Here is a 24,430-nt window from a genome sequence, read left to right on the forward strand (position 1 = left end):
TCTCTTGAGAAACATGTATAAGGGTCAAGAAGCAACAGTTAGAACCGGATATGGAACAACTGATTGGTTCAGCATAGGAAAAGGAGTACGACAAGGATATATATTGTCACCTTGCTTATTTAATATATATGCAGAGTACATCAACAGAAAGTGAAGAGGACCTAAAGAGCCTCTTGCTCAGGATAAAAGAGGAGAGCGCAAAAGTGGGCTTGAAGCTCAACACATCCGCCCCCATCTCTCCTTGGCAAATAGAAGGGGAAGTCGTGGAAGTAGTGACAGACTTCACGTTCTTGGGATCCCAGATCACCGCAGACTGTGACAGTAGCCATGAAATTAAAAGACGCCTGCTCCTTGGGAGGAAAGACTTGCTCAGAATAAAACAGGAGAGCACAAAAGTTGGCTTGAAACTCAACATCAGAAAACTAAGACCATAGCATCTGGCCCCATCTCTCCTTGGCAAATAGAAGGGGAAGTCGTGGAAGTAGTGACAGACTTCACGTTCTTGGGATCCCAGATCACCGCAGACTGTGACAGTAGCCATGAAATTAAAAGACGCCTGCTCCTTGGGAGGAAAGCGATGGCGAACCTAAACAGCATGATAAAAAGTAGAGACATCACCCTGCCAACAAAAGTCCGCATGGTCAAAGCAATGGTATTCCCAGTAGTCATGTATGGCTGCGAGAGCTGGACTATAAGGAAGGCCGAGCGCCGAAGAATAGATGCTTTCTTTTGAACTATGGTGCTGGAGAAGCCTCATGAGAGTCCCTTGGACTGCAAGAAGATCAAATCAGTCAATCCTAAAATGACTGTTCCCTGGAAGGCTAGATAATGAAACTGAAGCACAAATACTTTGGCCACCAAATGAGAAGGGAGCACTCACTGGAGAAGACCCTGATGCTGGGAAAGATTGAAGGTCAAAGAAGACGGGGACGGCAAAGGATGAGATGGTTAGACAGTGTCATAGATGCAACGAACATGAAATTGAGCAAACTTCAGAGGACGGCAGAAGACAGGAAGGCCTGGCGTGATCTGGTCCATGGGGTCACGAAGAGTCGGACTCAACTGTGCGACTGAAGAACAACAAAAAAGATGCTGTGACTGTTTCGTAGCTGGATATGGTTTAGTCTTCTCAGAAAAGTTTATACTGCAAGCTTGTTTACACAGGCTGTGTTTAATTCATGGAAATAAGGTGGGATATAAATATTTTAAATAATCAAAAAGGAAAAAAAGGTTTTCCTCAAGTGTCTTATGTGAAAGTGGATTATGGATAATGTGATGAAATGCACCCCCGCCTTCAGGGATGGGTAGCAACTAGAGACAGGGCATTTTCTTTTTTCTTTTATTTTCTCGAAAAAAGTGAAATACAAAAGGGAAGAGGGGGTAGGGGAAAATATAGATTCATCAAGTTTATAAAATATGAGTTTTACATACTACAAGTAAAATCAAATGTATTATCTGATGTATTACATATTTCAAATATAGAAGCAGACAATAAAACATCAATATTACAGTGTTTTGTGATTGTCTCTTTAAATAGAGACAGGATATTTTCAGTGGTGGCACCTCACCTTTCGAGAGCTCTCCCTGTTGAGGCCCTGTTTACCTGGCACCTACCTTACTGTCCTTTAGGCCCCAGGCCAAACTATTTCTCTTTACCCATGGTTTTATCTCTTTTAGCTGATCTATGGTCTGCTTCAAGCTTGATGACTGTCTTGTCAATGTCATAGACTGCCCTATTTGTTTTATGTTGCTTTTATGCCCTGGCATGTTTTTATTGCCTTGTTATTTCTTATTGACTCATTTTATTGGCTTGTTTGATTTGTATTGTTTTAGTTGTCTGTTACCTCCAGTGGTTCTGGATAGGTAGCATACCGATTCTCTAAACAGATTTATAAAATACTGCTTTAATCATTTTTATCATATTAATAATCATAATAAATAATTTATCCTAATAATAATTAATTTAAAGCAATTAAAATGCTATCACCAGCATTAAGCATACTTAACTTTAAATTGGACTGTGATCATTGACGCTTATTTTTTAAAAAAAACAAGCAAACCCCAACTGTAGATTCAACTAGTAATTTTTTTCTATAGGTGTTTATACAAAGAACAGAAATTTCCGACTGTACAAATCATCAAAAGCAGGAAACGGTGTCATTTTAGACATTGCTAAAGATAACAAGTTTGTTCCTGAAACTGTAAAGAATACTTCTATAGAAGAGCAGTATTTCCTTTCCTCGTTGGTCTGTAATGTGAGGTAACAACTATGATTCTCTGCTGAAATTCTAAATTATTTTCCTAAAATACATTTAATGAGTGTGTACATTGTTTCACTTGAAACATTAATGAATTATCAAATGTATGCCAGTTCTTTTCTGACTATTCAGAATCTGAAAGGATAGGGGGTAAATCTGCATACACAGTGAGCTTGTTCATGCATAGGGACTGACTCCATGATGGACAGGCAGGGTCAGAGGGGGGGGGAATGTTTATTTATTATTTATTTGTTTGATTTGTATCCTGCCCTCCCTGCCAAGGCATGCTCAGGGCGGCTTACATAAAATATATTGAACAACTAAAACACAAAATTCAATAAAACCACAACAAAAGGACTATAAAACATAGCATAAAATGCTAGTGCAGCTTAGTAAGCAGTGGTGGACATTATATAGCATCCAACATTAACCCATAATCGGCTAATATCATAGTCTGGACAGGATGTTAATAGTGATGTTAATACTGATGTTGGTATTGGGGCTCAGGCCTCAATTTATTGATGGCGGCTCCCTAATCAAAGGCCTGGTGGAAGAGTTCCATCTTGCAGGCCCTGTGAAAGAGTAAAAGGGTCCTGCAGGGCCTCATTCCATCAGTGTGGAGCCGACACTGAAAAGGCTCTGGCCCTCATCACAGCCAGCCTGGCTTCTCTAGGACCTGGGAGGGCCAGACAATTGTTGCTCTGCCCCTCTTCTCCTCCATGAAAGTTAATGCAGGTCTGTGCTGCAGAATCTTCTTTTTCTGAGTGATGATGTACTTCTCAAAACACTCAGAGGAAACTTTGCAAGTCAAATTAATGGGTTATTTTTATGTGTGGCTATAGTATGGGAAGAAAATATGACATACTACCAAAGAACAGTGGCTGGGAAAAGAAATTTGCATCCAGCAAATCCCTGTGTCTCATCCCTTTTGTGTTTCTTGTCCTTTTGATCAGATTTTCAAATTGTTTAAAAATTCTATCCTGTGACAATCTAGAAAAGACAAAAGAAAAGTCTGTTTGTTTAGATGGCAGCCTTTCCAGAAGCAGCTCAGGTAATCACACTAAATTCATGTTGAATACAAATTTTAGTTTTAAAAATAACTTTCTGGTCTTGATTTTTTTTTAATTTTAGCATATATGAGTGGATTGTGAACCTTACAGAGATATGCTTGTGGCCAGGTGCCTCTTATCGATTTTATCATTTTGTACAGAAACTAACAAGCTTCTGACAGGCAACTGATGTAAAGACTATGTTGCACATGGGAGGAAGAAAAGTATGATTTTATGATGTTACTGATAAGTGGCAACAAAGAGCAAAAGTCTTTGAGAATTGGACTTTCTTGAAAGAAGAACAGACCAACTTACAAAAGGGATTGCTTGTATACCACAGTTATGCTTGTGCAGTATAATTATGACGTGTCTGACAATGATCACAACAGAATGAGCTCAGACAAGCTCCCATAATTTTAGAAATGGTTTGTTTTATATAATACAAACAGAATTGACTGTTAGTACTCTTTGCATCCCTTTTTTATAGTCCCCATTGGAGGATGCCAAAGTTCGCCCTATCCAGAAATTGATAACTTCATTGTGTCTTTAGTCAGTAAAGATAACATTCAAGGAGGTAAGAAATATTATTGTGTGCATCCAAAATAAAGAGGTGCTTTTTAAAGGTCATGTATAGTTGCTTGGAAAATCAAGTGTTCCTTTTTCCAGGGATACGACAATGGAATTATTTTTCTCTTGAAGAGCTTCTTGTGTATGACATCTCTAAGTATCGCTGGTGTAGAAATATTGGCAGAGCTCACAGAAGTAACAATATAATGTATGTACCATTATCCTTCTAAAAATATTGTTTTGGCAGAATGGCTTTAAGAAATAAATCACAAAACATTAGATTTTTGTTTTGCATGGATCCAGTAGGATATAATTTTATATTGCATATGAGAAAATAGCATTTTGGTTAGTGTAATTCTCTCTTCAACATTGTAACATGCGCTTTCCAAGTACAGTATCAAACTAATATGCCACAAAAGAATGTTAGCAAATGTATTAAAATCTTTTAAAATTGTATATCTAAAGTATGTTCCAGTGAATTAACCTCATCCCCCCACCCTTCTCCAACATATCCAAGGAAGAATGGATTTTTTTTTTGCAAGAGGGAGCTGGGTTTGCTGATGGCATTAATCACTTGTTTGGCAGTTGTAGGTAGAAGAAAAGCATCAGGACTGATACTGGTTTTCAGTTGTTTTGTACTGAAGAAAAATATTTAGATCAAATTGTACAGTCTAGTACTACTATTATTTGCAGTCATGAGACCTCTCCCAAGGACTGCTACCACAGACTAAATCTAACAATTTCACCTGTACTTCCAGGATTATAGTAGATCTGAAAAGGGAGATCTGGTATCAAAAATGTCATGATCCTGTTTGCAGAGCGGAAAACTTCAAGTCAGAATGTGAGTACCTTTGTATAACCTACAGTAATGTATTTATTCATTTTATAACATAAGTAATGTAAATTCTCTTGCATTTGTGATAGGTTTTCCATTACCATCAAACATATGCCTTCCATTCCTGTTCAAAGAGGTATGTTTTTCTCATTTAACAAATTTTAAACATACTGTGGGTGCAGTCAGACAGTGTGCTGAGAGTGGGTTAAACTGCTCCGGTTCTAACTGGATTATATTTGATCTGGATAATCGCGATCACACTTACCTCCCTTATCCAGCCTCACCGTGCAGTCACATCGGTCCCCGGCGTCTATACTACCGCGCGGGAGCTTGTGTCAGCGGTTTTTTAAAATTTTTTCTCAGTTTGCGCATGCGCATAGGTGCTCATCCGTAGAATGGGGGGGGCGAAACTACCATGGTGCGTGTGCAGAACCACCAGGGCGAATCAATCCAACTCCTCCAACAAAAGACTTCCCTTTAAACGTTTGACCTGAAAATGGCCTCCGTGAGATCCCAAACTCATCTAAACTCTAAAACAAGTGACTGTTTAAATGTTGGTTTTCTAAACATGGTAGCGGAGCTCCGCCTATGCGCACACCGCCAATGCATTAAAAAAATGGCGGGCGAAAAGTGGAAGCCTCGGGCAGCTTTCAAGCAGGGAGGGGATTTAAACTGGAAGTGGCTTGATACCAGAGGAGCGATCACACAGGGGGGAAATGCAGCTTTAAACGGGAGAGCAGAGAAAACACCACTTTGGGACCTGGTAGCAAAATACTCCGGGCTAAAGTGGTTTTGAGCTGGAAACCAACAGCTGGGGGCCAGGAGGCAGATGTTGACTGTGTGATCGTGCATATAAAGTCCGTTTCTGAAGTGTGACGAAAGCTGATCAAACAGCCCGTCTGAACGTACCCTGTCTTGGTCTATATTAAACGGTATCTGTGAAAAATGAGCAGATAAAGGAGAAATTCTTTTCTGATGGACTGTTTCTGGGCCCACTGTTACAATAAATCTAAGCCTTTCCTTAACAGCATTTAATGCTGCCTTGGCCTTGCTAAATTTTTTCAAAAGTTTAGCTCTACTTAGCATATACTTATTTGCAGTTGAATGAATGCCTCTGGAAATGAAAATTGGGATATACATTATGAATAGTGTGAGCAGGGGAGAAGGTGAATTGACATTTCACCTAAAATGTTATTTGTTTCTGTATAACACTTATCTTCTGCTAAAATTCTACTTATAACAAATTCATTCCCCCAGTTTGGTGTAGTGGTTAGGAGCACAGACTCTAATCTGGGAGAACCAGGTTTGATTCCCTACTCCTTCACATGCAGCTGCTGGTGTGACCTGGTGTCAGTTACAAGTTCTTTCAAAGCTGTTCTCTCACGAGCTCTCTCAGCCCACCTACCTCACAGGGGGTCTGTTGTGGGGAGGGGAAGGGAAAGAAGATAGTAAGCCATTCTAAGACTCCTTCAGGTAGTGAAGGGTGGGGTATAAATCCCCCCCCTCCCCTAATTCCTTAAACTGAAGGAGTTTATATCTGGGACAGCTGATTAGGTCATCAGAACCTGGTATGAACTGCTTTGTGACATGGAGCAGTATCCCAATAGTTTATATACTTGCAGGTGACTACCATTTCTTAAGGATTAAAACAATGCAAGAGTTAAAAATGTTAAAACCATCTTCATAATATGTGAATCAGGACTTGGTGGGTTAGGCTAACATACAGCCTAACAGTTATGTAGGCAGAGGGGACCAATGCTGTCCTTAGGTGTCCCTTCCCATGCAAGTATGCTTTTTGATATCTGAATATTGGATGATTTAACCAAAAATCTGTACTCTCTCTTCTAAGCAGTATTGTGTTTGTCAGCACTGGATGATGAGTTCTTTGATGGCTCATTCTCACATGCCATTGCCAAGTCACCACTTATTATATTCATGTTATATCAAGAATATATATGTTATGATTACTATGAATGAGTGAGCTGACCTTGTTTGTTTAGGCCTTTATTTAGAAGCAGTTGAGATCTACTGAGTCCAAAGACAAGTTTTCGCCCCAAAGCTTAGCTATTCCTTATTTAAAAGCAAGGATTCTATAGCATCCCTTATATACTGCGCTGGGCAGGCAGCAGCTAATTGATGTGTGGAGTCCTGTGCATATTACAGAAGTAGATTTTGTAGTTTATGGAAGCCAGTCAGGGAATGTATTATTTTACGGGACTTCAAGCTGGACATTTCATATGGGAAACTGTTTTTATAAGGCAGGATGGGTCGCTAATATTAATACTTTTAGAAGATCCCATACTAGTAACCAAATTGAAATAATTCTTTTTAAGGATGAAGACTATGTATATATAATGGATGGAAATGGGAACATAGAAGAAAAAGCCAACATGCATAAATCTACAGGTTTGCCATTAACAGCAAAACATGAAAAAATGGGACAAAACCAGAGAACTTCAAGTGTTGAGTTAGATGATGAGCTTGATGACATATGTTTTTTGGAAGCTTCAGAAGATGTGGAACTAGCTGATGCTGTTACTAATTTGCATCCTCACAAGAACTGGGCTGTTGATGAAATACCAGATGAGCTCCTAATAGATGCTTTAAAAAAACAAGAAGTTGATGAAGTGCAGGTGTAGGCCAACAAACAATTAACTTGGTGCTGTCTTGGCACAGTAACAACACATATCTTATAGTTATTAATCTAGATGGGGAAAAGATTTCCTTCTCCATTTCAAGGGTGAGTTTCCCCCTCCTTCCTCCCTATTAACAGCCGTAAAGAGAACTTACTGGTTTGATGTAATTGCACTATCCCTGTAGTCTTAATGACAGTAAAATGAATTCTCATAAGCAGGGCTCAATGAGAAGGCACTGTCTTTTGTTGTATGTATTATTTTAGCTAGATCACATTAAGAACTTAACACTTTTGTTATACACATCAGTATTATCTGCATTTTTCCACAAAAATGATATCAAAATATTTTACACAAAACAAGCTTTATTATATTACCAGTAAATACCTACAGAGAGAAGACGGAGAAGCATCTGTATACAACCTGCCTTCTGTCTTTCCTAAGCCCACCAGGAAAGCTTCTGAAATAATGGAATTTTTCAGAGTTTGATCAGACCTATATCAAATTAAGTGACAGAGTGTTCATTGTATTTCTTGGCATAGTAGGTCTGAAATGACTTAGCCTTCTTAAGTGCTCAAAAGCCTGAAATCAGAATATGAGAAATATACCAATCATACATGCATAAACCACATAAAGTAAAAAGCTGCAGCAATCTGTGCCAAGCTTGTGTGCTAGATACTATGTGCAGTCAGGGCAGTGTATACTAGTCTTCTGGTGTTCTGCAGCTCTGTCAAGTTCAATTGCTATTACTCTGTTTCAATATTTAAGACTAATTGTCCTATTAAGAATTCTGTAGTGTTGTTTGTATTTCATTTTTCTCTATTTGCTCTGTAAATCCAACATTTGTTGTAATTTTGAGTTTATATTTCGAAAGTGACTTTCCGCTCCTAAAATCCTTCGTGATTCCACCAAGAGGGCAGGAAGGCTGTGAACTCCATACTAAAGAAAAAATAAGGGAAAGTGATATTACTTGCAGGACATCACTTTATGAGCTAATTTTCTCACATCTGTTCTGTACTATACATTTCTGTCACTAAAACAGGAAATATCTGCTGGTGTTTTCTGCTCATGGCTCCCAGTATCCAATTCTAAGTGTGAGCAAATTGTTAACATCAGAAATGTATACATTGTTCATGCCTGGAAGCTTATTTGTAATGAAGACCTTTATATCATTAAGAACATGAAAAGAGTGATAGTGATTTTGGGAACCCATCCTGATTCAGGAAGAATAGTTGGTGGACAGTTGTAAGTATTTAAATGGAAGCTGTCATAAATTAAAAGGCCTTTTAGGAGGAATCTTAAGTGAGGCAAATCAGTGTTTCTATCGTGTTTCCCCGAAAATAAGACACTGTCTTATATTTAATTTTTCTCAAGAAGACACACTAGGGCTTATACCACAAATGCACAGAAATCCTGCTAAGGCTTATTTTTTGGGTAGGTCTTCTTTTCGGGGAAACGGTATACTTGTCATTCGTTGTATTGTCACTTTTGTACTTTTATCTGGCTGCAGTCATTAGATGAGATGGCCAGCATTACAGCTCTTCTCACGGCTGTAAGCGAATGGGCACAACTTCAGCACAATCACCTTAGTTTCTGGCTTCAGTGTAAGTATCTGCATATCCTGGGATGTGCCTACCTGCACATGCCAGACATAATACATGCCAAGGCTTGAAGCAGGTGCCTTAAGTACAAAAGCACACAGGGATTAGTGTCTAGGTGTAGGATGAGTAGAGCTGGGTTAAGATTTTTTCAGGCACCTCAAACAGCAAACTCATTACTAGCTGAGATTAAATGTCATTTTTGTTTAGTATCAGATTGTTAAATATGTACTTACAACTACTTTTCCTTGTGGATTTTTCTTCTGGTTACAGACATATTCATGTTGTAGGTCCTTTAAATTTTTTAGTAACTGTCTTGCATTTCTGAGAGATGATATTTTCTCTTTTAGTTCAACGCATTCTCTTTGCAATTTCTTCAGCTGTGGTTCAGTTCTGCAAAACATAAGCATGTGAACATCATACCTTGATTCATTGTTTTTTGCAAGTTACTTTGAACTAGTTCTTATGACATCGTACATTACAGGTATAAAATTAGTGACCTAAAATCCTGGCATTCTCACCCAGTGAAAGAGGGCAGGCTACTGTGGACTTACTCTACCAGGGGATTCAGTCTGCCTGTTTTGGCAGAAATTCTTCTCCTTGATCTCTTAAGTAATCCAAAAAGGCATTTAGTAGATCTGTTTAGTTAAATAGGAGTTTTTTTAAAAAACAAGAAACTGAAGAAGTTCCTCATTGTTTTACTTGGAGGTACATCTTACAAAAGAGCCACAAAGGAGAGAACAGTTACCTAACCCAGAGTTTCTGTTTATCAATTAATACATAACATAAATAGAATTTATTCTAAAGTGAATGTTATGATGCAACTCATTACTGAATAGAATCAGTCGTGTATATATGTATATATCAGTGATGTATATGTGCACACTGGTCCCCATGCTGTATGGGAGATCCTCTTTAGCACGTATTCCCTAATCCTACATCCCCCCCCTCCGTCACCCATCAATTTCAGGACACTATAACCTATTAGTAGCTCTGTCTTCTTCAGAAGGAAGAAGATTAATTAAAATTGGAACAAGAATTTTCCACTCCTATCTTGTCTGTGGTACTGCTTTCCGGCAGTACTAATTGGCACAGACCATTATTAAAAGTAATGATACGAAGTCTTCTTTACATTCTCTGTCTAAAGCGTAAACAAAACTACACATTAGAGGTTATCTGATGTAATATTGTCACACAAGTGAAAACATACCTAATTAGTTCTTCTTTAACTTCTATCAAACGAAGCCTTTTCTTATTTATCTTTCCAACCATCTGTAATATAAGTTAAAACATATTTTTAAAATTTGTAACCCAAACACAAAATATTAATTGCTTAATTATCCTCCCAGTGGTGTTCTATTATAGAGCATTCACTGCTCATTAAAGTATAACTGACACATTTTTTACATTAAGGTATTTTAGTAGGCTTTGCTTTCTAGCAAACATTATCCAAGTTATGGAATTCAGTAGTGACTAAATTACCTTTTCTGTAACACAGTCTTCATATTCAGCAGGGTGCTCTGACTTCCCAAAGAAATCAGTGGCAAAATTCATACTGATTTTAAACTAGAATGTATCTGCCATGCATTAGAATTAGGATACTAAGATTAACTCTAGGCAAATTTGGTTTCGTGTAGTGGTTAGGAGCACGGACTCTAATCTGGGAGAACCGGGTTTGATTCCCCACTCCTCCACTTGCAGCTGCTGGATAACCTTGGGCAAGTCATAGTTCTGGCAGAACTGCTCTCTGAAGGACAGTTTTGGAAAGAGCTCTCTCAGCCCCACCTACTTCACAGGGTGTCTGTTGTGGGGAGGAGAAGGGAAAGGCGTTTGTAACCCGCTCTGAGACTCCGAGTGAAAAGTGGGGTATAAATCCAATCTCTTCTTCTTCAAATCCACTTGTCATTCCAAATATGAATACACTTTCCGCAATAGGAACTACATATGTAAAAAAATTCATCATGGCCATTTGGTCCTGGAATTTTATTTTTAAAGAAAAATGGCGAAGAGATTGTTTCCAATTCTGACTCGAAGCGCTGACAAAAACCGATTATATGGGAAGGCAGAGAAGGAACCAATATTCAATCTTACAATAAAGAGATCATGACTAACAAGACTGAATTTAAAAGGTGATACAAATTGGTAGGAAATGTTAAGAATATTAGAGAATTGCAGTTACTTTGGTCTCCCATGACATTGGGAGTTTGATGTCATTATGGCTCAAACTAGGCTCACAAGCTTCCTCCAACCACCCCTTGTTCAAAGTTGAAGACCAAGGTCTTCAATGAATTCCAGTTTGTCCTCCTGAAATCATATGTCAGCACTTAATAAACTGAGGTTTATTTGTTAGGAGGCTACAACTGGATGTCTCAACAAATGGGAGTTAGCTAAAGATTTGTTTTTTTATCTTAGTGTGCTATACAAGGGGAGGTGGGAGAGAGCTTGTGAGCTTGAATCTAGCTCACAAGTTATTTAGCAGTAACAGGTATCGTTGAACAGATAAGATGTGCTTCAGAGAAATGGGGCCTGCTAATTTAGTGGGCCAACCTGTTTAAGGAGTGCCTAGCTATTTTTTGCAGCCTAGAGTTGTCCAAAATGATGGATGAAAGGGGATGTATGCATGTGAGATGCTCTTACCACCACTCAGCTGTGTAAAACCTGTAACTAAGCATCTGCGCCACCTTTCTTGCAGGTAAGCTTTAAAAAACCCTTTTAAGCCTAAACTGGCCCACGCACTCAAACTGAAGAGTATGAGCCACTTTCCCTTTGGCTCGTAGCTTGTGGCCCTGGGAGCTAGTGCAGCTGAGCTGCCATCTGGGGAGGAGACCTTAACTCGTACTTGCTCTGGGGGTTGTATGAGAGTGTGTGGGGCCTGAGTGACATCTAAGAGGGGCCATCTGAGCCAGGCAGATCTTTGTACCAGGTTATCTCTGGGGAACACTATTCTATAGTCTGTCTTTACTTAATTTGTACTTTGGTTACACTGCTCATTGTGTTCCTGTAAGCTGGCTTTTTCCCCCTCCAGGAGAAAAGTGTCACAATTTAATACACAAAAAACTTCAGATTGAGGTACATTCTATGCAATTAAAGAAAATCCACAATTATTTACCTTTATTCTTTTCAACTTTGTTTTCCTGAATTCCTCAGCTCCTGTGCTCTATTTAAAATAAATACCCATTAGCTTCAAAGCCTATCTCAACCCACTTCATCCATTAATATGAGTTTTCTATTATTTTGAAGTTAGACTATGTAGGATTCATACCTTCCAGCTGTCAGGTCCCTAGGAAATGATAGCCAGTATCCAAAAGTATTATATTGTTTGCTTTCCCAAGATGAGATTTCTTCCTTTTTATAGTATATACATAGTTATATAACAGCTTTCTGCACCCTCACAGTTCTTTGGATCAGATCTAGCTGGAGGAAGACTGGCCTCAGAGGCTGGTTAGATAGGGCAGGAGCAGGCAACTGACAAGCAGAATGCAGTCAGCTAGGGAAAAGAGGTAGTCACAATGGGAACACAAAGTGGTCTGGCTCCTTTCAGGGGAGAGACAGTTGGGCATTTCTGGGCTTTGGATCCATCTGCCTCCCAGGACCTCCCTTGCAGACAACTGCGGTGCAAACAAAGCTCTTGCAGCTCTGGCAAACACCTCTGTAAGCTTGATGCCTGGCCTGAAATCCCAAGACTCTGGGGCCAGAACCAAATTCCTCACCAGGGCCCAGGAAAAATTATGGCATCTTGTTCAATCACAGTCATACCTATTACATAACTGTTAGAAAGTTTTAACAATTTTCAGCATTTTACAAAGAATGGAAAGACCTCTTGCTTTGCTATTTATTATCCCCAATCGAGAATCATTGCACATTAGATGGGAATACTGAAGTTTTTCATAACTTCAGTTGAGGATGTGAAAGTATATAGTTATCCTTTCAAAATGTGATGCATGGTATACAATAATTCATTATCATACTTAAATTTAGACTGCTTTTACAATTGTTTGGAAGTGTAACCTTTACAAGTGTACCTAAAGATTTCAACACAAAAACGTTCAAAGAATCCTCTCTCTTCTTATATATAAAAGAGTTTTCCACACGCCCCCACAGCCTTTGGGTTCCTCAACTGCCAGTCAGAAAGGGGCCACTGGCTGCATTGCCTTCATCCCGCCCACAGAAGTGCCGCCCAGCCTCTCGGCCACAATGTGCTGAGAGCTGATGGACGGGCAGGATGCTCCAGCAGGTATTTATTTATTTATTTATCGTACTTATACCCTGCCCTCCCCCGTGGGCTCAGGGCGGGTTACAGAGGCAAGAACACTTGCCATGGTAAAACAATCATATACATAAGGGTCCGGAGGGTCTGGAGACTGAGCCCAAGAATGGTGACGTCATGGTGGTGCCACACCCTTGCTTGGCCTGCGGGTCCCAGAGGGGGATATGGCGCCGCCGCACCTGGGCTTGGGCGGCAGCACCGAGAAGGACTCCCTCGCTCGCCACTGCTCCACCATCAGGTAGGGCAGTCGCTGGGAGGTGGCGAGCCACAGCAGCCAGGAGGCGCCAGCAGCGCCACGGCCTTGCTCGCCCTGCGGGCCCCACAAGAGATCATGGCGGTGCCGCAGCCGACAGGAAGCAGTGCTGGCTTCCTCGGGCCACAGGCCTGAGAAGGACTCCCTCGCTCACCGCTACTCCACCACTGGGGAGCTACAGCGGCAAAGGCTTACTTGCCCTCTACGGCCAGCAACGGGTCAGGGTGCCACCGCACGTGCAGTGACTGCCTCGGCCCACGGGCCCCGCCAGGACTCCCTCCCTGGCCGCCACTCCAGCGCCTGGTGGGTGCGTCCCTCGGAGCCAGGGCACTCTCCTTCGCCAGGGCGTGGAGGAGGGGGGGGCTCAGGCAGCCTCTCTCTAGAGCTCGTTGCATCTCTTTCTGCAACGGGACTTGAGACGTGTGTGTGTGTATGTATGTATGTATGTGTGTATATATATATACATACATAAAATTCCATTACATATTGGCCATTTCCAACTCTCCCATTGGCTGTGCAGTGTGCTCCATCAGCCATTGGCCCATCACCTGCCACTCAAGAGTACCCACATGCCATTGGCTGGGTGCTGAGACCACTCCTCTCCCCCACCCACTGCCAGCCTGGACACTCTTCCCTCACAGAATAAACTATCAAAATGGCTGTGTGGGACTAACTTTTCCCTCAGTGGCTGTTGCTAGGCCACCAAGCTTGATTCTGTCAGTGAAAACGCAAAGGAAGGAAGCACTTTCCAGGTCTTTGTGGGGAACTCATTGGGACCAGTCCTGACTAGGGTTGCCAGCTCCAGGTTGGGAAATTCTTGGATATTTTGTAGTGGTCTATGGAAGCCAGAGGTTGGGGAGGGGAGAGGCCTCAGCTGAATAGAATGCCATAGAACCCACCCTCCAAAGCAGTTATTTTCTCCGGGGGGATCTGTTGTCTGGAGTTCAGTTGTGATACCCGGCAATCTTCAGGCTCCACCTGGAGGTTGGCTACCCTAGGCGTAGCAGTTAGCACTTCGGAGTAGGGTCTGCTAGACCCAGGTTCTTGCTGTGGAAGTTGAGTGGGTGATTTCAGACCAGTCACAGATTTTCAGCCTAACCTACCTCACAGGGTTGTTATGCAAATCAAAAGGGGGAGAGGAGAATGATGTGAGCTGCTTTGGTCACCACTATGGAGAAATACTGTACTTTTCCTAGGTAGAGGCTACAGGAAGGGAGGAAGAGATGGAAACTTGAAGTAGATGGGCAGATCAGTATGTTGATGGTTGGCTGGGAAGGAAATAGGGTTGCCACCTCTGGGTTGGGAAATTCCTGGAGATTTGAGGGGTGGAGCCAGGAGAAGGTGGGGTTTAAGAAGAAGTGGGACCTCAGACAGGTATAATGTCATAGACTGCACCCTCCAAACCAGCCATTTCCTCCTGGGGATCCCTTGCTGCCATTCTCCAGGTGAAGGCTGGCGATTACTCAGAATTAAAACTGCTCTCCAGACGGCAGAGATCAGTTCCCCTGGGAAAAATGGCTGCTTTGCAGGGTGGACTCTGAGTCATTATATCCTGCTGAGGTTGCTCCCCCTCCTGCTTGGATCCCCAATGAGGAGGGAAAAGACTGTACTTTCTCTAGGTAGAGGCTCCAGGTGTGGGGGTGAGATGGAAAAGTGAAGTCAGGGGCATAGATAACGGTATGTTGACGGTTGGCTGGGAAGGAGATAGGGTTGCTACCTCCAAGACAGGTACAATGCTATAGACTCTACCCGCCAAACGAGCCATTTCCTCCAGGAAACCATTGTTGCCAACCTCCAGGGGAGAGCTGGAGATCACTTACAGTATTGATGAGCTGGTCTCTGAAACCAATATAAAAGCTATCAATAGCTTTCCTACATATTTTCATCTCCACTCCCTGTCTGAAAAAGGAAGAGCAGACACACATAAATCAGTTTTTTCTTTGTTACCACAAAAATGACAAATCTATTCATACAATAGGATATGCAATCTAGCTTTTGAACTTTCAACTATTTCCATCACCTCTTTTCAACATTTACTCAGGTCCAGTACTGAAAAGTTAATTATAGTCAACTATTATTTTAAACCTTGTTATTACTGCTCATCAGTTATATCTACTGTAAATCTAAGAGTATTAAACCACAATTTTTAAAAATCTAATTCATTTAGCTTTGTTTTGATCCTTGGACAGTGGATGGAGTGTGGAGAAGAAAATGAACCTTACAGATTAGTGCAGAACTGTTCTCTGTGTACCCAAAAGCAACAGAAATTAAACCTGTAGCTTGAACAATAGATACAATCAACACAATTACTCATAGAAGTAAATTGTACTTGGTGCACTACAGAAAACCATAAAGTTACCACATATACATAAACTATAACTAGGCTTGTTCCTATGAGACAAGGGAACCCCTAAAAGAAGCAGAATACTGCTGAAATATTAATGATACATATAACGACACAGAGTGCATGGATTCAGCTATCAGGTAAAAACTTCTGAAGTCACCCAAATGGAAATGTTCAGACATGGTTGAAAGAGCATGTCTTTCTGTGCCCAGCCAGTAACCGTGCCCTTAGTATTTAAAGACTCACTAAACAACCCTCTCCCAAATGCAGCCTCAGCTAAGGCAAAGGAGTCAGTTTTGAATTGCCTAATGGAGATGCAGAGCAACACCCAAGTGGTGCTTACAAATTTCCTCAAGGGGTACTCTTTCTCACAGAGTGGCAGTCAGGGAAGCTGTGAACACAGTAGTCTAGGATATCCCCTGGGTGGGCATTATCTTAGCCACTATGGTAATGTCAACATAGACATCTTGTCTTCCAATTAATTGAGGCAAAGGTAAGCAAAAAAGGGTCCCACGTTGTAGAAGGGGCTTGGTGTGGTCAATGTAGAAGGGGTTTGGTATGGTCAATGTAAAACTTGAGAACTTTACAGACATGCAAGGTATGTCTTTCCCATTCCTCAGGACGAATGGATTTATTTTATTAAATTAGATTTACTAGGCCACCCTTCCCTAGAAGTGGGGCTCAAGTAGGGATGTGAGCAAGAGGAAGATAAAACCAGATCCTAAGCTCTAGGGAAATTTGAATTAATCTCTGTAATGAATGAGTTATCTAGCCAGAAAACAATCCCTCTGGAAAAAGCAAAACTCTTGCTCAACCAACAATACACCTGGTTTTGAGACACTGTATGCTGGAGTAACAGAACTTCAAAAAAGTGAAAAAACTTCAAGAAAGCAGAAAGCTTGAGTAGAGCCTGCAGAACCAAACTGAAACTCCATGAGGAGATTTGAAACACTACTGCAGGGAAAACCTAGGAAGCAACTCTGAGGAATTTTTTTTAAGTAGAAGGTGGCAGAGATAGCCTCCCTTTTTGTCCCAGGAAGGATACCCAAGACTCGCCCTGTCCTGAAGCATGGGGTGCGCTGGGTCACCATCTCCGCACGCCTGGGAAAACCTGCAGAGCAGCTTGCCCATTTCCTACCTCTGGAGTTGGTCAAATAATGAAAAGCACTTGGTTGGCAGCCATTGCTATTACTTATCCATGCAATCAAAGGAGAGGAAAGCCAGTATGACAATCTACCCTCCAGCAATGCTTGGCTTCCCAGTGGTTGACAGTCCCAGTCATGCCACCCTTCCTGGTGTGTGAGAAGGTATGTGACCATGAGTGCCCAGCCCACCCCCCCTGGAAGCTGCTAGTATGGCAAGGTTGAGGTGGTTAATGACAGGATGGGCTTGGCCCAACAGCTGAACTCTGGAGATGAAATCTCTCCAAAATGGAGAGGGGGAGAGTGAAGGGATGTGAACCCTGGCCTTTCATGGTTGATCATTTCTCCCTCCGATTCATATGCTGCCTGAGCCAAAGCTGACAGTTCCCTCTGAGGAGAATGGGAATTCTAGGCACTTTTTCTGCTAAAATGCTCCTGAGTGTCACGTCTTTCTGAGGAGTACAGACTCCTCTAGCCCTTGGACTGGTCCTGGATTTGGGGAGGGGAACATTTTCTGATTTTTGCAACATTAGGGGAGTGCCAGAAAGGCCACAGCATCCTCAGCCTGTCCATTCCCACCTGGCTTAAAGACAGTGAAGCCACAAGAACAGAAGTAGAATTCTTATCACCCTGTTCTTTGAATCTTGTGGGCCTCTTGGAGAGTTCCACAGAAATCCTGCCTCCCAATCCAAGTAGGAAAATAACTAGAGGTTTTCTCACAGGAAATGGTAAATTCCAAGGAGGGCGAATTTCCTGTCTATGAGAGGAGAATACAGGATAGTTCTTTTCTCATCACAATAAAACAGCACCACAGCAAAAAACTTAACCCAGGAACAAAGTCAAGGCAAAGTAATGTTTTAAGATGATGCTGTTCTACTGATCAACCTATCAGCCAATGTTTTAGGCCACAAGGCAAGATGCTTACTTGTACTGGGCTGTTATTTTCTCAAACTCATCCAGAATAACATCCGATTCTGTGACACGCCTGGAAAACCCATTGGGGTGCCAAATCTTTATTGAATATGTGGTATCACCATCTGGATCTAAATAAAGTAGTAACAGGTTTGGTATCAATTGTTGGTATTACAGTGCCCTTCCTCCTTCCACTATGAAAATGTAAGAGGGTAATCTAAAATTTATTAAAATTATTTCAGATGTAAATATAAAGAAATTTCTACCTTTTATAACATTTTATATGACAGTGAAAAGAAAAAAATATTCATCAATATGCAATTGTAATTTAGTAAGCTAACAGTATAACTTTTATGTCCTTAATACAAGCATTATTTTAATCCTGAAAAACCTTCAGTGGATAAATACCGTGCTGTGACTTCCTTACCAATGTTCTGTGCCTTCATCTCTGGCGAAGATCCCTCCTCTTGCTGCACAGGGGATTTAGCAGTCATTCTAGGCATCTGTTAACATAAAATGGAGAAACTTGTTTGCCAGAAGAGTTTTGTAACATCAGGAAGTTGCAGCTGTTGAAATCTGCTTACATCACCACCATTTTAAACTGCAGTTTTACCTAATTTTAGCATGTATATGAGTTTAATGAGTGGAGTGCCAGAGGACCATATCTGCTTATTTGCAATAGTACTGACTAGCATTGATATCCATACACTAGTGAAAGCATCTCTAAAAAACAAAAACTAAACTGGGACACTTGATCTGCTCCTATCTGACAGACACAAGCCCAAGTTAATTATGAAGAGCAATTATTCTAATTATACTCCTTAGCTTGCCACCTTCCCATACACAAGTTTCTTATATTCATAGCTTCTGGGAAGCCTGAAACCATGAAGAGAATCACCTCAGTCCAGAGAACTGCAGATTACCAGAAAACTATGTGCATGCTGCATTGACACAGTACACACGCTTGTGTCCAAACCAAAAGTCCACCAGACTTTTGAACACTTGGAAAACTAGATCAGTGAGAAATGCATTGATTTTTATGGTGGTAACATGTTTTGAAAGCTCCATTCCTAGACAGGAACCTCATACTGTGTTTCTTAGGAACTGCATCCTGATTTCAGTCAGGTGGGAGAACAAATTCAGAGTCCAGTGGCACCTTTAAGACCACCAAAGTTTTATTCAAGGTATGCTTTCATGTGCATGCACACTTTTTCAAATATTTTCAGGCTCATCTATCAAGCTATCTAGTTTCCAGGTGTTCAAAAGTTTGATGGACAGGAAACACACCAGCAGTACAATTATGTATGTGTAATCATGTGAGTTACATTATATGCAGCAGTTTGGACGCAAGAACTTTTCAAATATTTGGAAGTTTGCATGCGCGTGAAAGCTCATACCCTGAATAAACCTTTGTTGGACTTAAAGGTGCTACTGGACTCTAAATTTGTTCTGTTGCTTCAGCCCAACACATCTGGATCTATCAGTCATGTGGGGACATTAATAACAGTTTTCTCCATTGAAGTCAGCTGCTCTGAAATTTCAGCTAAGGTATGCAAAGTCATACAAATACTACACCATTGTAACATTATACAAATAAAATATATGCATTGACTCCAAAGCTAATAAATTTCCAAGCTTCAACATATTGCTGATCCCACCCCACAAATAAACTGAGGGCTTGCTCTTACAATCGCATACATACCATATTCTCTTCTACCAGTTCTGGTTCAGAATCTTCTCTCATCACTCGCCTTGATTTTATGGGAAGCTGATTGTTGCTGGGGGGAAAAAATAATATAATGCAATATATTCTAGCATTCTGTTGTAAATATTAAAATGTCAAAATTTCAGCTGCTGAAAAGGGGCATAGTTAGAAATAAAGAGGCAGCACTATTGCGCTGGTAATCAAATTATGTACAAACTGAATTGCTTGTCATGTATGCAAACCCACTTGCTTCAGGAGTCTCAACAGGTCTACTCAGAAGCAAGCTCCATTTAACTCTATGAGGCTTACTTCCAGGAGTGGAGACTGTCAGGCAGATTATCAGTTTCTTTCTCATCTACCCCTGAAACAGCAGTCTAGCATAGTTGTACAATTGCCTGATAATATTAAATGCTGAGGACTGGAGCTAGCTGAGTAGGAAACTTATTTGTCCAGCCAAAACATTCACATATTACAATTCAGGAAAAGGACATAGTGGGTGTGTTTGCAGCAAACTGTTTGTAGAACCTCCTACCTTTTCTGTTTGTGACCTCGCTTTGCTACCTTACTGATGGTCACAGGAGCATCAAGTTTACTGTTATCAGATGAACTGCCGATGGACTCATCATGTTCTGAATACTGGTCTTTTTCTACTTCTTCATCTTCATAAATAGACACAGCAGTACTATGCAAGGGTAGATCTACATAAAACAGAAAAACCATTACAGTAATCTGCACCATCTGTTTGTGGGGTTGCTGTTTCTTTTACATGGTTAAGAGAGCAAGACCCAAAAACTGCAAGTACAGGAAAAGTCCCAAGTTCTTGGACCTGAACAAAATCTCATTTCCACATCCCTGCAATTCCAGACTGCATAGATATCACACATCTAAAGTTGTACAAGAAGTCTTGAGCATCATTTCCAATCTCATCCTTCCTGATGCAGACATTCAGCTGGAAGGAGACATACCTGGCCGCATAGCACTGGATTCAAAGACCGGAAAGAAGCCCGGTTGTTCCACATTGCATGTAATATGAGAGTTGGCTCTGAGAAAGTTTTTGTGAAACTCACTTGTACCATCTAAACATCACCTTTCAGAGATAAGCTTGTTTATTTCTTCATTATTGTTACTCATAAACAAATTCAATTAACCGCCTAATTAACTTCATATGTGTAATCAACTAAGATTATTTGACCAGGCAATGGACTCAGTAACTACACAATATTAGCTGAAAACATAAAAGGTGAGTACTAACCAAACATCTCATCAGACTCCTCTTCTTCATTTCCAGGAACCTTCAAAATTCTTGATACATCTGGCATTTTAGGAGGAAGCCATTTATCATGAGTTCGCAACTTGGTTTTACATCCCTGGAGAAGGAAACAGTAAAATGGAACTTGAAACCATCATCTAGCCTAAGGCACTCTCTGCCATGAGAATATCACTTATACATCAAAGGCAATCAAGAATTAAATGAAGAATGATCACGTAAGTAAAACACCACAGAACTCACAAGCTATGATCAATTCAAAGCTCTATATTAAGAAGTAGAAAGTGCTTCACGTGTTTGATTAAAAAAAGAGATGTGTAACTTACTCCTGGTTTCTTTCTTGATTCTTGTTGTGGTTTTTTCTTTGACATCTTATTACTACTGAAACAAGAAAAACAAGAACATTACTTTAAATAATATAACCCCTTGTTTATGTACATGTACCTTTAGGTACTTTGCCCAATATAAAATCTTTAATACACTTGTAACTCTGTGAATGAGAGAGAACCTGGGATGCGAAATGGCCATGGCTATCTCTGTATTTTAAAAGAGGCAAGATAAGTGGTGAACTGTGACTGCCTAACCCACCCACAACCTGAATCTGTGGGACAGAGGGCATGGAGGCTGGTAAGGCATCACATACAGGAACAACAAATACAGCTGCTACCATCATGTCTTGGTTGTCCCTCAGTGCCAGCTAGAGCCTTGCTAGATCAGATTAACCATTTATGTAATCGAGTACACCGCCTCCAGCAGCAATCAGGTTAAATTCATTATCATATGGCATCATATGTAGAATAGCCAAGAGATCCTGCGATTGTCTGGCAGCTGCAAGTCGTAGCTCTTAGCATTATGCACCACTTGGTGGTGAGCTAGGTTTGTTTTTTGGGGCTGAGAGAGCTCTGAAAGAACTGTGACTGGCCCAAGGCTTCATGTGGAGGAGTGGGGAATCAAACCTTGTTCTCCAGATTACAGTCTGCTGCTCTTAACCACTACACCAAGCTGGGTCCCACAGCAGTCAGGTGGTATAAGAGAACAGGAACACATGAAGCTGCCTTACAGCACACCAGGCAGTCGGACTGTAGAGGTCAGTACTGTCTACCAGGCAGTGGCTCTACAGAGTCTCAAGCAGAGGTCTTCCACATTCTTTGCTAAGTGGGATCCTTTTCTAACAGGAAGTGGCAGGGACTGCACCTAGGTCCTTCAGACACAAACTTATTCAGTGGTCTTATGCAAGCCAGCTCCCCCCTGCCTCAGCCCACTAGCTCATCTCCAGCAAAATGGAAACTGTCGCCTTTGGTTACCTAACAAGGCTCTAGAGGAAAAAGTGCTCTGAACCCCTTAAAAGCCCTCTTTACATTCAAGCGGCCAGCCTACGGCAGAAAGCTAGATTAGAATATTTCTCTAGAAGCTGTAGAACAATGTTTGAGTCCAGTGGCACCTTTAAGACCAACAAGGTTTTATTCAAGGTATGAGCTTTCCTGTGCACAGCTACATTGAAATGGAAGTTAGTAGTTCATATACAGATGCCTCTACATATGTGAAAAGGTGCCCTGGTGACTATATATACTTAGCTTGTTAGTGCTGTTTGCAAACAGGTGCCCTGGGGACTATACTTAGCTTGTTAGTGCTGTTTGCAAAACATCTCCATTTAAGTTGTATGCTGATTTGCTGTTCAATGTACAATCCACACGAAAGCTCATACCTTGAATAAATCTTTGTTGGTCTTAAATTTGGACTCAAACTTTGTTCTATTGCTTCAGACCAACACGGCTGCCCACCTGGCTCTAGCTCCAGGGGCTGATAGAGGTATTGATGTGGGTTGCCTTCAAACATACAGCTTCTCCCTTGCATCAAATCTCAGCAGGCACAGCCATGCCAGAAAGAGGCGGTACTACTCTTGTACCACTCAAAGCCTCTCTCTCTCGAGACCCCGCGGCGACGGCGAGGGGAGGAAACAGCGCAGGCCCGCGCAGGCGCCCTGCACTCGTTAGAGGACGGATAGCCACGGAGACGGGAACGTTACGCTCAACGGCCCCGTCAACGGTCATCTACCCTCGCGTCCACCCCTGTCGCCCTGGCAACCCGCGCGCTCAGCGCCCACTACTAAATCCCTCCCCCCGCCTTTCTGTAGCGTTCATTCGCTCCCCGTCAGCAACGCAACAAAAGCCCGCCCCCTAGCCTGGCTCCTCCCCCGCCTCGCTTCAAACAGGCAACCCGCCAGGCCTCCCGGAATAAAACGAACGCCTCCGCACCTGGCCTCTCGCTCGGCTGCCTGAAGAGGCCGCCCCGATACCGGCGACAAGGAGGGGAAATTCCGCAAGCCGGAGCAAGGGTGGGGGGAGCTCGCCTCGAACCGTCCAGCCTGCGCGTTCCCGCCGCTGTAACTCAAACCGCTGCCCCAGCCCCGCCCCCAACGAGCACACGGAAGCGGGGAAGGGGAGTGAGAGGCGCGAGTGGCCGGGGGCGTTGAGCTCCCTTTACCCACAGTCACCTGCGGCGACGCCTCTCGCATGTTCCTTCCCTTCTGCTGTATCCTGGACGCGTCTTGAGTGGAGGGAGACGCGAGTGACGGGAGAATCTCGTGTTGATCTCTCCACCGATCCCCCCCCCCGCGCAGCAGATGGCTCGGTCCAGAACGTCCGGGGTTTTAGAAGAAGCTTTAGCGTGAACAAGGAAGCAATGCCGCCTGGTGGCCGGAGGAGGAACTCCTGTGGTCTGTAGCAGGGAATGGGACCCGCCTCTGTGTTTTCTGACTAGGTTCGCAGGACGATTCGTTTCCGCCGTGAGATCCTGCCTGCGAGATTAGGACAGTGAGCGGAAATGGCTCTTTCTACAGTCTTCCTTTCAAGCAGATTTCAGCAGCCTAACAAAACCATCTTCAACGCCGCTCGGCCATCACACGCCAGAGGTGGAATTTGCCCCTAGGACTCCAAGGCCACCACCCCGGGGGCTCAGAGAGGAGGGGGCCATAACTTTTTAAAGAGCCCCTAACAAGACCTGGGGGGGACGGACAGAATGACCTCCTGCATTCTGTGGCCATGGACAAGGCATATTATTTGATGGTGATGTTGGGGTGACACAATGCAAAAATCATAAGGATCCATGAGGATGTGCTTCAGAACCATGTTTTTGTAGCATGGTGTTGCCACAGAGCCGTGGCATCGTGATTTCTATGGTGCAGGCTGTGGCCAAGGCCATGATATGGGATTTAATGGTATGTTTGGGATGTCCAAACACAAAAATCCCAAACATCCATGAGGATCCGTGCTTCAGAATCATGTTTTTGCAGAATGGATTCACCACGAAGCCGTGGATCCGTGATTTTTTTGGTGCAAGCTGTGGCTGTGGACATGTTATGTGATTTGATGGTGTGTTTCAGGTTACTCAATTGAAAAACCCTGAGGATCCATGCTTTGGAACCATGTTTTCGCAGTTTTGTGATGCCATGAATTCCTGGGGGCATGATTTTTGGAGTGCTGCCTATAAGTCTAAGGCATGGTCTGCAGTATGATGTTAGTTTTATTTCATTTCAGCGTAAAAATCGTATGAATTCATGAGGATCCGTGCTTTGGAATCATGTTTTTGCCCCGTTGTGGT

At 42.1% G+C, this 24,430-nt stretch overlaps 2 protein-coding genes across 2 annotated transcripts in view; one reads left to right on the forward strand and one right to left on the reverse strand.

The window, feature by feature from the left end:
- PRIMPOL (primase and DNA directed polymerase) overlaps nucleotides 1–7,366 on the forward strand; it is a 21,155-nt gene extending 13,789 nt beyond the window's left edge. Inside the window, exons 6-12 of the mRNA XM_015417401.1 lie at nucleotides 2,098–2,260; nucleotides 3,212–3,309; nucleotides 3,795–3,881; nucleotides 3,974–4,082; nucleotides 4,633–4,715; nucleotides 4,799–4,845; nucleotides 7,043–7,366. Of these exons, the coding sequence (XP_015272887.1) occupies nucleotides 2,098–2,260; nucleotides 3,212–3,309; nucleotides 3,795–3,881; nucleotides 3,974–4,082; nucleotides 4,633–4,715; nucleotides 4,799–4,845; nucleotides 7,043–7,348 (893 nt within the window). The 3' untranslated portion in view covers nucleotides 7,349–7,366. The remainder of the gene's footprint in view (nucleotides 1–2,097; nucleotides 2,261–3,211; nucleotides 3,310–3,794; nucleotides 3,882–3,973; nucleotides 4,083–4,632; nucleotides 4,716–4,798; nucleotides 4,846–7,042) is intronic.
- Nucleotides 7,367–8,142: 776 nt separating this feature from the next.
- CENPU (centromere protein U) lies at nucleotides 8,143–23,199 on the reverse strand. The gene is made up of 12 exons (XM_015417406.1): nucleotides 23,086–23,199; nucleotides 21,157–21,211; nucleotides 20,816–20,930; nucleotides 20,096–20,261; nucleotides 19,561–19,636; nucleotides 18,286–18,361; nucleotides 17,872–17,989; nucleotides 15,281–15,359; nucleotides 12,050–12,097; nucleotides 10,151–10,212; nucleotides 9,177–9,333; nucleotides 8,143–8,281 (listed from the first exon to the last, which is right to left on the reverse strand). The coding sequence occupies exons 2-12, from the start codon at nucleotides 21,199–21,201 to the stop codon at nucleotides 8,162–8,164; spliced, it is 1,062 nt and encodes a 353-aa protein (XP_015272892.1). The 5' UTR covers nucleotides 21,202–21,211; nucleotides 23,086–23,199; the 3' UTR covers nucleotides 8,143–8,161.
- Nucleotides 23,200–24,430: the final 1,231 nt, after the last annotated feature.

Source organism: Gekko japonicus, unplaced genomic scaffold (assembly GCF_001447785.1).
Source record: "Gekko japonicus isolate JY-2015 unplaced genomic scaffold, Gekko_japonicus_V1.1 scaffold2473, whole genome shotgun sequence".
Taxonomy (NCBI): domain Eukaryota; kingdom Metazoa; phylum Chordata; class Lepidosauria; order Squamata; family Gekkonidae; genus Gekko; species Gekko japonicus.